The 13,689-nt window shown below is 43.2% G+C and overlaps 1 protein-coding gene across 1 annotated transcript in view; it reads left to right on the top strand.

Annotated features, from left to right (window-relative positions):
* sptbn1 (spectrin, beta, non-erythrocytic 1) overlaps positions 1-13,689 on the top strand; it is a 237,292-nt gene that overhangs the window by 74,887 nt on the left and 148,716 nt on the right. Inside the window, exon 2 of the mRNA XM_060940853.1 lies at positions 11,873-12,083. Coding sequence (XP_060796836.1) covers positions 11,939-12,083 — 145 coding nt within the window. The 5' untranslated portion in view covers positions 11,873-11,938. The remainder of the gene's footprint in view (positions 1-11,872; positions 12,084-13,689) is intronic.

Consider the following 13,689-nt stretch of genomic DNA (forward strand, 5'->3'; position numbering starts at 1 on the left):
GATTTTGGTGTATAGACATTTCATCTGGGGCAGCACGGTGGGTGCTCCGGTTTCCCCCACAGTCCAAAGACATGCAGGTTAGGTTAACTGGTGACTCTAAATTGACCGTAGGTGTGAATGTGAGTGTGAATGGTTGTCTGTGTCTATGTGTCAGCCCTGTGATGACCTGGCGACTTGTCCAGGGTGTACCCCGCCTTTCGCCCGTAGTCAGCTGGGATAGGCTCCAGCTTGCCTGCGACCCTGTAGAAGGATAAAGCGGCTAGAGATAATGAGATGAGATGAGACATTTCATCTGAGTGCGTACGTGTGTGAACATGTGTGACTGAGCCAGTAGGGTGGAACCAACATCTGAGTGCAATGAGAGCTGTGTTACGTTCCAGTGAGACAGCTGTGGATGGATTGGTGGAGTCCTCAGTAAAGGGTGTTGGTGCTTTGGAAACACTTCACCATTTTTTAAAAACATATGATCTGTCATCCAATAAATACTGCGAACGATATACACCTGACATCCGAGATACAATTCTCCTCTCAGTGATGAACACATGTTCAAGGTGTTCCAGACGCAATGGGATGAAGTAAAACCATACAAGAGCGCCCCCTTCTGGTGACCAAACACATGGCCTGGATGTGTTCAGGAAACAAGACAAAAAAAAAAAAGTAAATGTATTTAGGCAAAATGTAAACCTTCTTTTATTTCATCGATATAAGATATGATCAGTCATTATTGGTTCTTGACTTTGCTCTGGTCCAATCAGGGGGGGTTTTGATCCTACAGTCATTTCAGCCAAGTTTACATGAAATCATAGACTTGGGTTTCCTGTTTCATAATGGCCACTCCAGGCTTGTTTTTTCTTCTTGAAGAGGGGGAAAAAAACACCAGGCCATTTGTTGGAGTAATAGCATTAGCCAGCTTTTCTTTCCTGGATTAGAGAGCGAGAGAGAGAGAGACAGGAGACTGACAGAGAGGAAATAGTCAGAGATCTACTATAGTGCCTGTAAAGAGTGCAGTAACGAGTGAACTGCTTATCTGCAAGATATCTGCTGGTCCATTGGTCTTTCTGTCTCTCCATAAATCGATCCATCGTTTCCGCAATAAGACAGTTAATCAGCGGCTTTCTCAGCACGGCTCTGAACGCACAAGCTTTACGATGTTGATGTAAATGTGTACACAAACAAAGCAGTGTCGATAGTCTGCCTTTCAGAGTTCACTTAGGGACAAATGTCCATTAGCAGCAATATCCATTTTAATATTATACCACAGTAAGCATATCAAGTTAAAATCCAAATTGCTTGAAACGGCTCTCATTGAATTCAGAATTTAATGCAGAACAACATACTTTTTACAGAATTAAAATGCGTTTATCCGTTCTTAAGATATTACAAATCAAAGATTGAAGAAGCGGCTTAATTTTTATTAAACTGCTGTAATATTCTGTCTGAGGGTCACATGGTCCAAAATGGGCCTCATTAACCTCATCTCATCTCATTATCTCTAGTCGCTTTATCCTTCTACAGGGTCGCAGGCAAGCTGGAGCCTATCCCAGCTGACTACGGGCGAAAGGCGGGGTACACCCTGGACAAGTCGCCAGGTCATCACAGGGCTGACACATAGACACAGACAACCATTCACACTCACATTCACACCTACGCTCAATTTAGAGTCACCAGTTAACCTAACCTGCATGTCTTTGGACTGTGGGGGAAACCGGAGCACCCGGAGGAAACCCACGCGGACACGGGGAGAACATGCAAACTCCGTACAGAAAGGCCCTCGCCGGCCACGGGGCTCGAACCCGGACCTTCTTGCTGTGAGGCGACAGCGCTAACCACTACACCACCGTGCCGCCCCGCCTCTTTAACCAATGAGATCAAATGTTTTTTCTTAATAACGTTTCTATTTTTCAAGAAATTTACATGGAAATTGGCAGCACATACGTAGATGGTTGTATACTGAATACAAAGTTTAAAAAATTAGCAAAAAAACAGTTATGCAAATTAGTATTTCATTAGTATTAATTTGCTAATTAGGTAAAACCATTAAATCTGTACACACAATAAAAAAGTAATGAAAGATTATTTCTAATCGCATCTTTGTGCTCTGTAGGCCTTTGTATTTCTCAAAAGTAGGGCCTACTAGTGTTTATATGAAAGAATATAAATGATTATTTCGATTAATATTCACAGCTTTCAAGGCGAACCTCGAAAAAACAGTCTGATCCACATCCAATAAACAATTCACATTAACTCAACTGAAATCGACACTCGCGTTTCTGATTTCCGGTTTTTAAAATCTCATTCCGACCACTAAGATCTCAATATTTTTCATCACAACAACTCCAGTTATATTCTAAAATGGTTATTTATTTACATGAATCAGTTTGATTTGAAAAAAAATAAGTAGGTAAAGCTATGAAAACTCACTTCAAAGTCTCCTGTGAATCAGAACATCAAAACTAGCAGACGGAAAATTTTGCTGACTCCTTCATCAGAAACAGTGAGAGTGAGAGAACAACCTTATAAAAGTTATCTGATTGATATTGATGAGTAATCCAGTCAGAAACCGATCAGGAGAGAGAGAGAGAGAGCCTGACCGCTTTCCCGTGACTCAAAAAGAAAATCACCGGTAGTTTCCCGACGTCACGCGAGCAGAGTTTTTACTCTGTTGTACCGACTTCAAGCTGCCGTTACTCCCAAAGTACTGAACAGATCTTAACCAGATACATTTCTTTGGAAAGCAGAGAAGCTTTTTAATGATCGTATTCACGATAGAAAATATTCAAGAGTTAAGCAATGACAGATCTGGAAACTTAGATGAGCGTCTGCATGGACAATTTTCTCAGCACGGCCAGCGAGCGTCTGATACGCCTAACCACAATATCTCATTGGTCAGTAGGTGATTAATTTTTCTATAACAGCAGCTATGGTAGTAGTGTAGTTCTAGCTTTCAGTCAAATTATAGGTTTATATTAATGTTTTATGTAAGGAGTCAAAAGTGTCGAACTTAAGTTTTTCACCATAGGAGAATCTTCACTTTCTGGTTTCTCTGAAACATAATAATGTGCTTTTTGTTACCTCCACCAATTTTGTTCGAGGAGGTTATGTTTCCCTCGCCATTTGTTTGTCTTTTCCCCAACATAGCTGAAAAAGTAGTGAACAGATTTGGATGAAATTTGGAGAAAAGGTGGGTCATGGGTCAAAAAACAACTGATTACATTTTGATGCAAATCTGGATATGTATATGGATCCAGGATCTGGATATGTATGTTGATCCAGGATTTTTTTTGTCTGTTCCCAACGTAACTCAAAAAGTAGTGAACAGATTTGGATGAAATTTGGAGGAAATGTGACCCGGGGTGAAAGAACAATTGGTTACATTTATGGTGCAAATCCGGATATGGATGAGGATCCAGGATCCCGATATGTAAGCAGATCCAGTATTCGTTTTTTTGTCTTTTCCCAACGTAACTCAAAAAGTAGTAAACGGATTTTGATGAAATTTGGAAGAAAGGTAAGCCATGGACCAAAGAACAATTGATTATATTTTGATGCGAATCCGGATATGTACGTGGATCCAGGATTTGTTTTTGGGTTTTTTTGGCTTTTCCCAACGCAACTCAAGAAGTCATGAATGGATTTGGATGAAATTTGGTGGGCAGCTTTAGTATTATCCTGGGTTCAAGTGATTTTGAATTTGATGTTGATAATATGTGGCTTGGTGGAGGAATACCCTCTGCTGAATTACCTTCTAGTTTTGTTGTGTTTTGTTTTGTAGAAAGACAAAAAAGTGAGGGTGAGGAGGTGACTGTTTATAGCTACTCTAATACAAGTGATAACGGGAACTAGCTGTAACAATAAACAGATAGAAATTGTTGTCATTTCACGATGTCAGTTTTAATGAAAAAAAAATTATTGGCAAAGTGCTGTGTTATAAGAAAGATAAAACACTTCGAATAATCAACAACATGTTTCTGAGGTACTGTAACTGTTACCACACTGAAGTTCAGTTTCGTGAAGATTCTTTTCCCATAACAACACATTTTATTCCTTACATAAGAGAGCGCACTAATAGACTAACACATTCTCGACACGATCCAGTTCTTCGGTTTAGAATCACAATGAAATGACTACACATTTTAATCGCTCAATCTGGCAACCCTATTGGAGTTGTTGCAACAGAATCAGCCCATCACGCTTGAGGAGTCATGCTTCCTTAATTTGATCAGTAGGGAGCCATTTGCTAAAAGCACGGCTGCGTCTCACACCAGACGGGAACTCGGCTTAAAACCGAAAGACCTCCTAAGCTGCACCATTAAACCGTCAAAAGATAAAATGTGATGTCAGACCAAAAACAAAGCTTGGTTTGTGAGGCATGCGGATGTAAAATGGCGCTTAATCACAGAGCTTGGTCTGCAGGACTGATTTGACGCTGGAATAATAATCGATCATTATCATAATACAAAATCCTTTTGTCTTTTCTTTTAGAGCTAATGGAATTAGTGGTGATGGAGCAGAGAAAGGAGGAGCCGGTAATGGTCTTTCAGAGATGGAGCGAAAGAAAAAGAGGGCGTGGGGGGGGGAAATGATGGTGATGATGATCAGCTAAGAATAGGTAAAGGAACAAGTGATAAATTGAGGATAATTGTAGCACCATTCACCATTTTTTCTTGGTACCACACCGCCCTGAGATGATGGAGGAAAGCGCTATCGAGCTGGCATGCATGCACAGAATGATCCGAGTCTCATATCCTGTAACAGGAAACCGGCTGATGCAAACGCATTACCAGTGCTCCTTGATATCCCACATTACTCCCATTGCTGCAGACTGAGCAGCTTCTGATGACTAACAGAAATGCACTTGTCCTTATACATCCTTGTTTATCAGAGTGCATCTTAATTGTTATGTGAATACATCACCATGTTTCGCAAATCAGGATTCACGAGGATGTTTTTTTTTCTTACTGAGGATGCAGTACAGCTTCATCGATCAATACACGAGACATTGCAGTGCACTTGGCCGGCTGTCAGGCGTTCACATGACTTATGGTATCTGGAAAGAAAAACAAAATCGATGCGATGATGTTTTTGTGGACGGAGGGTAGATTTCCTCAGCTTATGAGCGTATTGATATCCTGCGAGTCTCCACCCTGAGAACCGAACCTCTTATGGTTTTAGAGGCTCTTGTTTACTGGCTTTTGAGCTTTCTAATTTCTTCATCACAGTGCAGCATAAATCAGGTGATCCTGATGTGATGTCATCATTGTGGTTCAGTAAACAGCTAACATTAGCTGGCTAGTTTGTGCTTGTGACGAGCAGAATTAAGTAAATACAAGGTAAATAAAATATAACATATAAGAAACGTTTTCATAATTTTTTTTTTTTCCAGATGTGCAGTTTTGGGCTTCATACAAATACTTGATTATAGGACCAGAATGGGGCGGCACGGTGGTGTAGTGGTTAGCGCTGTCGCCTCACAGCAAGAAGGTCCGGGTTCGAGCCCCGTTGCCGGCAAGGGCCTTTCTGTGTGGAGTTTGCATGTTCTCCCCGTGTCCGCGTGGGTTTCCTCCGGGTGCTCCGGTTTCCCCCACAGTCCAAAGACATGCAGGTTAGGTTAACTGGTGACTCTAAATTGACCGTAGGTGTGAATGTGAGTGTGAATGGTTGTCTGTGTCTATGTGTCAGCCCTGTGATGACCTGGCGACTTGTCCAGGGTGTACCCCGCCTTTCGCCCGTAGTCAGCTGGGATAGGCTCCAGCTTGCCTGCGACCCTGTAGAACAGGATAAAGCGGCTACAGATAATGAGATGAGATGAGATGAGGACCAGAATGTTCTGGCATTTCCATATACAGCATTGAGAGGACATTCAGTGGCCCCGTATTGGTCGTATACATTTTTAACGTCTCTGTTAAAACATTTTTCGAACATTTTGAGGACGTCAAAAAAAGAGCACTGATGTGTCATTTGCAAATGAGTCGACTCTTTTAGTTGGATGTTGAGAGCGGATTCGTTTATTTCAGTGTACTTTCATCAGTATGCTTCCACTGAAACCTTTTCAAGATCCCAGCTGTTTTTGTGAACGGTGAAATGTGTCTCAGATTAAATTGATATTACAAAGCACAATGTTTATTTTGTTCACTAGAAGGGAGAGCACCATTTTATGAATCATTTAATGGGCCGTTTGGGAGCCGACTGGGAACTCGTTGGGATGCTGAGCCAAATGATTTGATTCACTGAACTGAAGATGAATTCCCATGACTAGTTCAGAGAACATCATGTTTCTGTTCGGCAGGAAAAGAACACAGCGCCACCTTCTGGTTGAACGTGATGCATAACAAATAGCTAGTCCTGGAAGCTAATTCCTTTTTTATCCCCCGCCCAAACCAAGTTTGGCGGGGGACATAGAACTGGGTTCTGTCTGTCCGTCCGTCCAGTCATGTTTTTGTTTCCAGGCCACATCTTTAAAACTACTGAAGATATCTTCATGAAACTTTGTATACATATCAAGAAACATGTGAACTGCTGCCTTTTGCTATTTTGGATTTTTGAAAAAAAGTATTTTTCAAATTTTTTACATAAAAAATAGATTTTAACTGAGCTTCTAAGAGCAGTGTTCGTTTCCAGAGCATATATCCAAAACTCTTCATGATACGGATTTGAAACTTGGTATACATGCTAACAAGGTGATGTAGATGTGCCTTTTCATACTAAGAAATGTGAGAAATTTAAAATTTTCATGTTTCCATGGAAACAATTTCAGACTTAGTCTCTCGGGTTAGTCTTCGGGGTAGGTTTTGTTTCCGGAGCAGAACTTGAAAACTATGAGTGGTATGGTGTTTGAAAGTTGGTGTATGTGTTGATTTAAGTAATGTATGTGTGCCTTTTGATACTAAGAAATGTGAGAAATTTAAATTTTTATCTCACCTGAACCAAAGGTCCGGTGGGTTTATGCCATGGGCTGCTGAGGTCAGTGTAAAGAGGTAGGGTTGGGTTCCTGCAGCAGAACTTGAAAAATCTCATCTCATTATCTGTGGCCACTTTATCCTGTTCTACAGGGTCGCAGGCAAGCTGGAGCCTATCCCAGCTGACTACGGGCGAAAGGCGGGGTACACCCTGGACAAGTCGCCAGGTCATCACAGGGCTGACACATAGACAGCCATTCACACTCACGGTCAATTTAGAGTCACCAGTTAACCTAACCTGCATGTCTTTGGACTGTGGGGGAAACTGGAGCACCCGGAGGAAACCCACACGGACAGAACATGCAAACTCCACACAGAAAGGCCCTCGCCGGCCACGGGGCTCGAACCCAGACCTTCTTGCTGTGAGGCGACAGCGCTAACCACTACACCACCGTGCCGCCGGGGCACTAGCTATAAATAAATAAATGAATGAATAAGAATAAACTCTGAAATAGGTGGCATGGTGGTGTAGTGATTAGAACTGTCACCTCACAGCAAGAAGGTTCTGGGTTCAAGCCCAGTGGCCGGCGAGGGCCTTTCTGTATGGAGTTTGCATGTTCTCCCCGTGTCTGCATGGGTTTCCTCCAGGTGCTCCGGTTTCCCCCACAGTCCAAAGACATGCAGGTTAGGTTAACTGGTGGCTGTAAGTGTGAATGGTTGTTTTTTTTCTATGTGTCAGCCCTGCAATGAACTGGCAACTTGTCCAGGGTGTACCCCGCCTCTCGCCAGCTGGGATAGGCTCCAGCTTGCTCGCGACCCTGAACAGAATAAGTGGTTACAGGATGGATGGATGGATGGAAAATCTTAAATATATACACCTCTATTTATAATCTCAAATATAAATGATAAATCTTAAATGTATTCTATAAAACTTAAAGAAAGTCCTACCTTTGACATGCAGAGCATGAGGCACAACTGCCTTGGTTCCTCTGCCAAGCCGCAAATTATCAACATCAAAATCAAAATCTCTTGATTTTGATGTTGTCCCTTGAACCTAGGATAATACTAAAGCTGTCCACCAAATTTCATCCAAATCCGTTCACTACTTTTTGAGTTAGGTTGGGAGCGGACAAAAAATCCTGGATCTGCATACTGTACATACCTGGGTTGGCATCAAAATCTAAATCAATTGTTTCTTGGCCCATGGCTCACCTTTCCTACAAATTTCATCAAAAGCCATTCACTGCTTTTTGAGTTAAATTGGGAACAGACAAACAAATAGAGCTGAAAACATAACCTCCTCCAACAAAGCTGGTGAAGGTAAATATTATAAAGGCAGTGCTTGGGCAAATTGCAGAAACATTTAGATGAACATGGAATTGAGAGAGGGCGGCACGGTGGTGTAGTGGTTAGCGCTGTCGCCTCACAGCAAGAAGGTCCGGGTTCGAGCCCCGTGGCTGGCGAGGGCCTTTCTGTGCGGAGTTTGCATGTTCTCCCCGTGTCCGCGTGGGTTTCCTCCGGGTGCTCCGGTTTCCCCCACAGTCCAAAGACATGCAGGTTAGGTTAACTGGTGACTCTAAATTGACCGTAGGTGTGAATGGTTGTCTATGTGTCAGCCCTGTGATGACCTGGCGACTTGTCCAGGGTGTACCCCGCCTTTCACCCGTAGTCAGCTGGGATAGGCTCCAGCTTGCCTGCAACCCTGTAGAACAGGATAAAGCGGCTACAGATAATGAGATGAGACGGAATTGAGAGAGTTTTCCCATTGCTTTATTAGGAACTATTCACTTTTATCTCTTGCAGTTCTGACTTTTCTTTTGCTGTGCTTTTCTCCTGTTTTTATTTGCGTGTAATTTTTCTCCGCTCTTTGCCCCGGAGTTATGTTGCGGGTGTGATTAAACTGCGAATTGTGCCTCGAAGGTGAAATATCAGCCAAGTTCCGAAAGCCGACTGCACGCATATGTCTGCAGTTGTATGTGGGTGTATGTGTGGTCTCTTCACACTGCTGCTTCAGTGTATAAATGGCGTGTTTGGGTTCTCATGCCACCTGTGTGTTTATCCGTTTTGCTGCCAGATTGTGTGCTTTTGTGCCTGTGCCCACTTGAACCACTGCAACCTATACATGTTAAAAACCAGGCCCAGCGGCAGCGCGGTTATATTTAGCCAACTGCACCGCCTTCAGAGTCTCAGACACACAGCAAACGCTCTTAGTCAAACGCAGAAGGGGCCGGTATGGAGAAACGGAGACAGGAGGGTGTCAATAACAGGCTCATCCAACCTAATTGCAAGAGTTGTGGACAACCTGCAATGAGATGCTAATCAAGCGTTTCACATGCAGAACTAGTCAGACCGCTGAGCACTGATCCATCCCAGTGGTGTGTGGGAGGTTCATACTGAAAGCAAAGGGGGAGAAAAAAAAAATCCCACAGGGCTGAAACACATTATTTTTTTGCTCAACTCAAGCCTTATGGTAGCAATTAGGTTTTAAATGGAGTTTGAAGCCAGCAATGCCACAAGCCAGGCATTGAGGGAAGGCCTGCATTCCCACCATGAAAAGACGCCTATTTTGTTTGTTTTGTGTGTTCGTTGTGTCTGGCACTTTTGCAGCAAGGCCTCACACACATGCTGGGTAATAGGTCTCCAACTCTCGACATAGTGCTGACGACAGGCCTTCACACAACACACAATACACACAGAAGGCATTCGCTGAGCTTGTCAGACTGATATGCACTCGTGCATGCCGAAGAGAGAGTGCTGATTTCAGTTAAACGGAGAAAGGATTGAGAGGAAGAAGGAGCTATTGTTAGCGTCAGCATGCTGTCACTTAAATAGATAAAACACACTGATTACCGCACTTAGCCGAGGATTCGCCATACAGCAGGATTGATGCTGTTCTAGAGTTGGCCAGAGGAGGGCGGTATGTCTCCTAAAGCTCGAGTCTCGTAACACAGAGCCTCATATGCAACTTTATCCACAGGAGGACGCAGCCTTTCTGCAAACAGTAATCTTTTTGTGAAAATGAAAGCAGACTTGTGTCGAACTTGGATATAAAATGGAACACACGATGTATTGAGTGTAAATTCACCCTGGGGTTTATACCTTCATTCATTTTCAGTATTTGCGTTCTACTGGACAGGGTTGAGGTGGATCCGAAGCTTATCCTGGGAACGCTAGGCTCAAGTCAGGAATAAATTCCCGGATGGGATATCAGGACACCATACACACACCCATTCACATCGAGAGACAATGTAGAGTAGCCATTCCACCTATCGACATGTTTTTATATGGGAAACCAGAGAACCTGGAGGAAACCTATGAGGACAGACAGTAACACAAGTTCAGGATTAAAACAGGAACCCTGAAGCACTATGGTGGCAACAGTAACCAAGTGCCACTCTGCTCCCATTTGCATTTAGGTAGACGAATGCATGACAACCTGGGAACTCATTTAACTTCCGTAACTGAATTTTAAAGCTAGACTGCCTTTCAGATTTTTTCAAGTGTAGGTCATAAAAAGAATTTTCCCCGACACCCAATTATTTTTGTTTAGTGGACCGAAAGCTACTGAATTCGAATCACAGATTTCCAATTTTATTAGTTTTTTTTTAATGGAACAATTAATGAATTTAGGGCCACGTGGCCTGAAATTCTCTGCTATTTTTTCCTGCTTCACCATGACCCAATTCAAGATACTACGTCATGCATCATGTGGTGGGCTTTCCTTGTTCACGCAAGGCATTGTGGGATACAAATTTGAAACAGGAGAGAAAAATCGAGGACGTGAGTGTGCGAATGAAACGTGAAAGACCGACTACAGGAACGGAAAACGAGAGGAAAAGACGTTATGTTATATACAAAAGAAAGGAAACGCAGGACCAAACTAATAAATATCGGCGCTCAGCGAGCACCTCTGTGTGATCAGCTGTTCGTTTAGCAACAGTATCAGTGCGTTTACATGCACATAGAGAAAATCGAATTTCTGCCGTAGCTCGACTGAAATCGAAGTTCTAAATGCCATGGAAACACCTTAGCTCGGCTGAAATCGAACCGAACTGGATTTCTCGTAATCGAGCTACGCGACCTAGATTATGCGATTGTAGCCGAGCTACTTAGTGCATGTAAACCCTATCGAGCTATGTAGTCGAGCTACTTACTTCAGCACTGCCCCTTCCGGAAGTGACGAGTGACGAGACCACAAGCGGGAAACACAACAGCCTTGGTCGGCATGACAACAGTAGTAGAAACGTGCACTTCTGGAGCAATGAGGAGATAGAGTTCATGCTCATTCAGCTTAAGGAGTTGAATAAATATATGTTGCTGTCCTCGTCGTCGTTCTTCTTGTGAACACGGAACTGATAACTTTGTTTACACTCTTGAATAGCTCTTCTTCATGACGACAACCGGAAATGTACCAACACGATGGGGCATGTAGCGCCACCTGTGGCTCGGGTGCACAATGTACCTCACACAATAGCTCGATTCCCTTGTGTGCATGTAGGATTGGATTTCTCTGGCACCCCTGCTGGGACCCTTAGCTCGATTACCGACAGTAGCTCGATTTGGATGTGCATGTAAACGCACTGAATGATGGAACTGTCAGTGCACGGTCAAAGGTAAACCTGTGCATGCGCACACACACACACGGACTTCCTCTGTCTGCTTGACAGCACGAAGCGAGCGATTTCATGCACATTATTTGCTCGGGAATCCCTTCAAATTTAATAACTTCCCAGCCACAGAATGGCCTGATATTTTGTGAGATATTACAGAAATAAACATGTATCACAATGACCACATTTCAGAGGGAACTATTGTGTCTTTTTCCAGCTGTGTATGCAGTAGTCGGAACGTTTTACCCATAAGTCCAAACTGGTTGGATTTCATTCCTGCTTGCATCAAGTATCTAGATTTGTGTCATGCTCATGTGATCTATATATAGATATAAACTATTTTCCTTCCTTCTTTCCTCTTTGCAGGGCTTCAGAGGAAGCCGCCCATGAGGAAGTGTGATCGGTGAAAAAGACAAAAGGTGAGAGGTCAGGATGACGACAGTAGCCGCTGAATATGACCACATGGACATCCAGCAGCAGTACCAGGATACTGTCAACAATCGCTGGGATGAGGAGTGGGACAACGAGAACAGCTCGGCCCGCCTGTTCGAGCGCTCACGCATCAAGGCTTTAGCAGGTGAGACAGCATCTCTGACCGGCTTACACCAAGACCCTGAGGAACTCCTGTACCGATTTTGTGTGTGTGGAATAAGGGTGCATTTAAACTTGGCCTTTTTTGGGGTAAGGCGAATACTTGGCGATGAAAAATTGGTAGCATCACCACCAATCATGTGATGCATGGCGAATTTTCTCCAAGCTTCGCGAGTTGTTTTTTGGCACGTCTCCGCCTCATGAGTGGCTAAAAATGTCACGAAAAATTTCAGGGCATGGATTGAAATTTGGTGGCGATGTTTTTGTCGGCAAACTAAGCAGCAAATACTCGCAGATGGGTTTGGGAATCTTTCCCGAAGTTTGGGGAAGCATCGCCACCAAACGCCTCATTTTCATTGATAACTCATCACAAAGCATCGCAAGCTGTAGTGTGACCATAGCCAAACTGGCAATGAGGAAGTTTTTAATTTGCGCTCGCGGCACTGGCGCAAATTGTTACTCTCACTCAGGATCTTTCTACTTTATTATTGTTTTTTATGATGCTATTTCTCCCTCCGTTTTCAACCAGTAATCACCAAATTTCACATGAAGAATACCTCTGGGCTGAATTAAGTTGCTATGACTTTTGGTGCTGATCTGGATCACCAAACTGGAATGATCCATAAAAAACAGGGTTTTTTTTTCCCTCACTAAGCGTCATTCTCTATCTCTTACCATTCCAGATCTATAGGGTATGGTGACCAGACATCCCAGTTTGTAAGCACTAGCACAAATCAGTCAGTGCGTTTACATGCACATCCAAATCGAGCTACTGTCGGTAATCGAGCTAAGGGTCCCAGCAGGGGTGCCAGAGAAATCCAATCCTACATGCACACAAGGAAATCGAGCTATTGTGTGAGGTACATTGTGCACCCGAGCCACAGGTGGCGCTACACGCCCCATCGTGTTGGTACACTTCCGGTTGTCGTCATGAAGAAGAGCTATTCAAGAGTATAAACAAAGTTATCAGTTCCGTGTTCACAAGAAGAACGACGACAGCAACATCGAGAGATGTTGTTCCTCCTGACCTCTTCTGCTGCTCGCTACTACTACTGTTGTCATGCCGACCGAGGCTGTTGTGTTTCCCGCTTGTGGTCTCGTCACTCGTCACTTCCGGAAGGGGCAATGCTGAAGTAAGTAGCTCGACTACGTAGCTCGATAGGGTTTACATGCACTAAGTAGCTCGGCTACAATCGCATAATCTAGGTCGCTTAGCTCGATTACGAGAAATCCAGTTCAGTTCGATTTCAGCCGAGCTAAGATGTTTCCATGGCATTTAGAACTTCGATTTCAGTCGAGCTACGGCAGAAATTAGATTTTCTCTATGTGCATGTAAACGCACTGACTGTGACTTTAGTCACATGATCTATCTAGTTTGTCTTTGCTGTAGCTTTTTAGTAAAAAAAAAAAAACGTGAAAGCATACTAAACATCCTCTTCAGAAACGCCAACGTGAAATTTTTCCATAGTGAGATGTTCGTTGTGTTGGGATCCATGAACAACTGTATTTCATATCCAGTAGATAATTATAGTTCAGATATTTGAATAGTAATGAGCAGTATTTAAAAGTGCACAATGGGTACATCATTACTA

This window comes from Neoarius graeffei, chromosome 15, assembly GCF_027579695.1.
Source record: "Neoarius graeffei isolate fNeoGra1 chromosome 15, fNeoGra1.pri, whole genome shotgun sequence".
Lineage (NCBI taxonomy): Eukaryota > Metazoa > Chordata > Actinopteri > Siluriformes > Ariidae > Neoarius > Neoarius graeffei.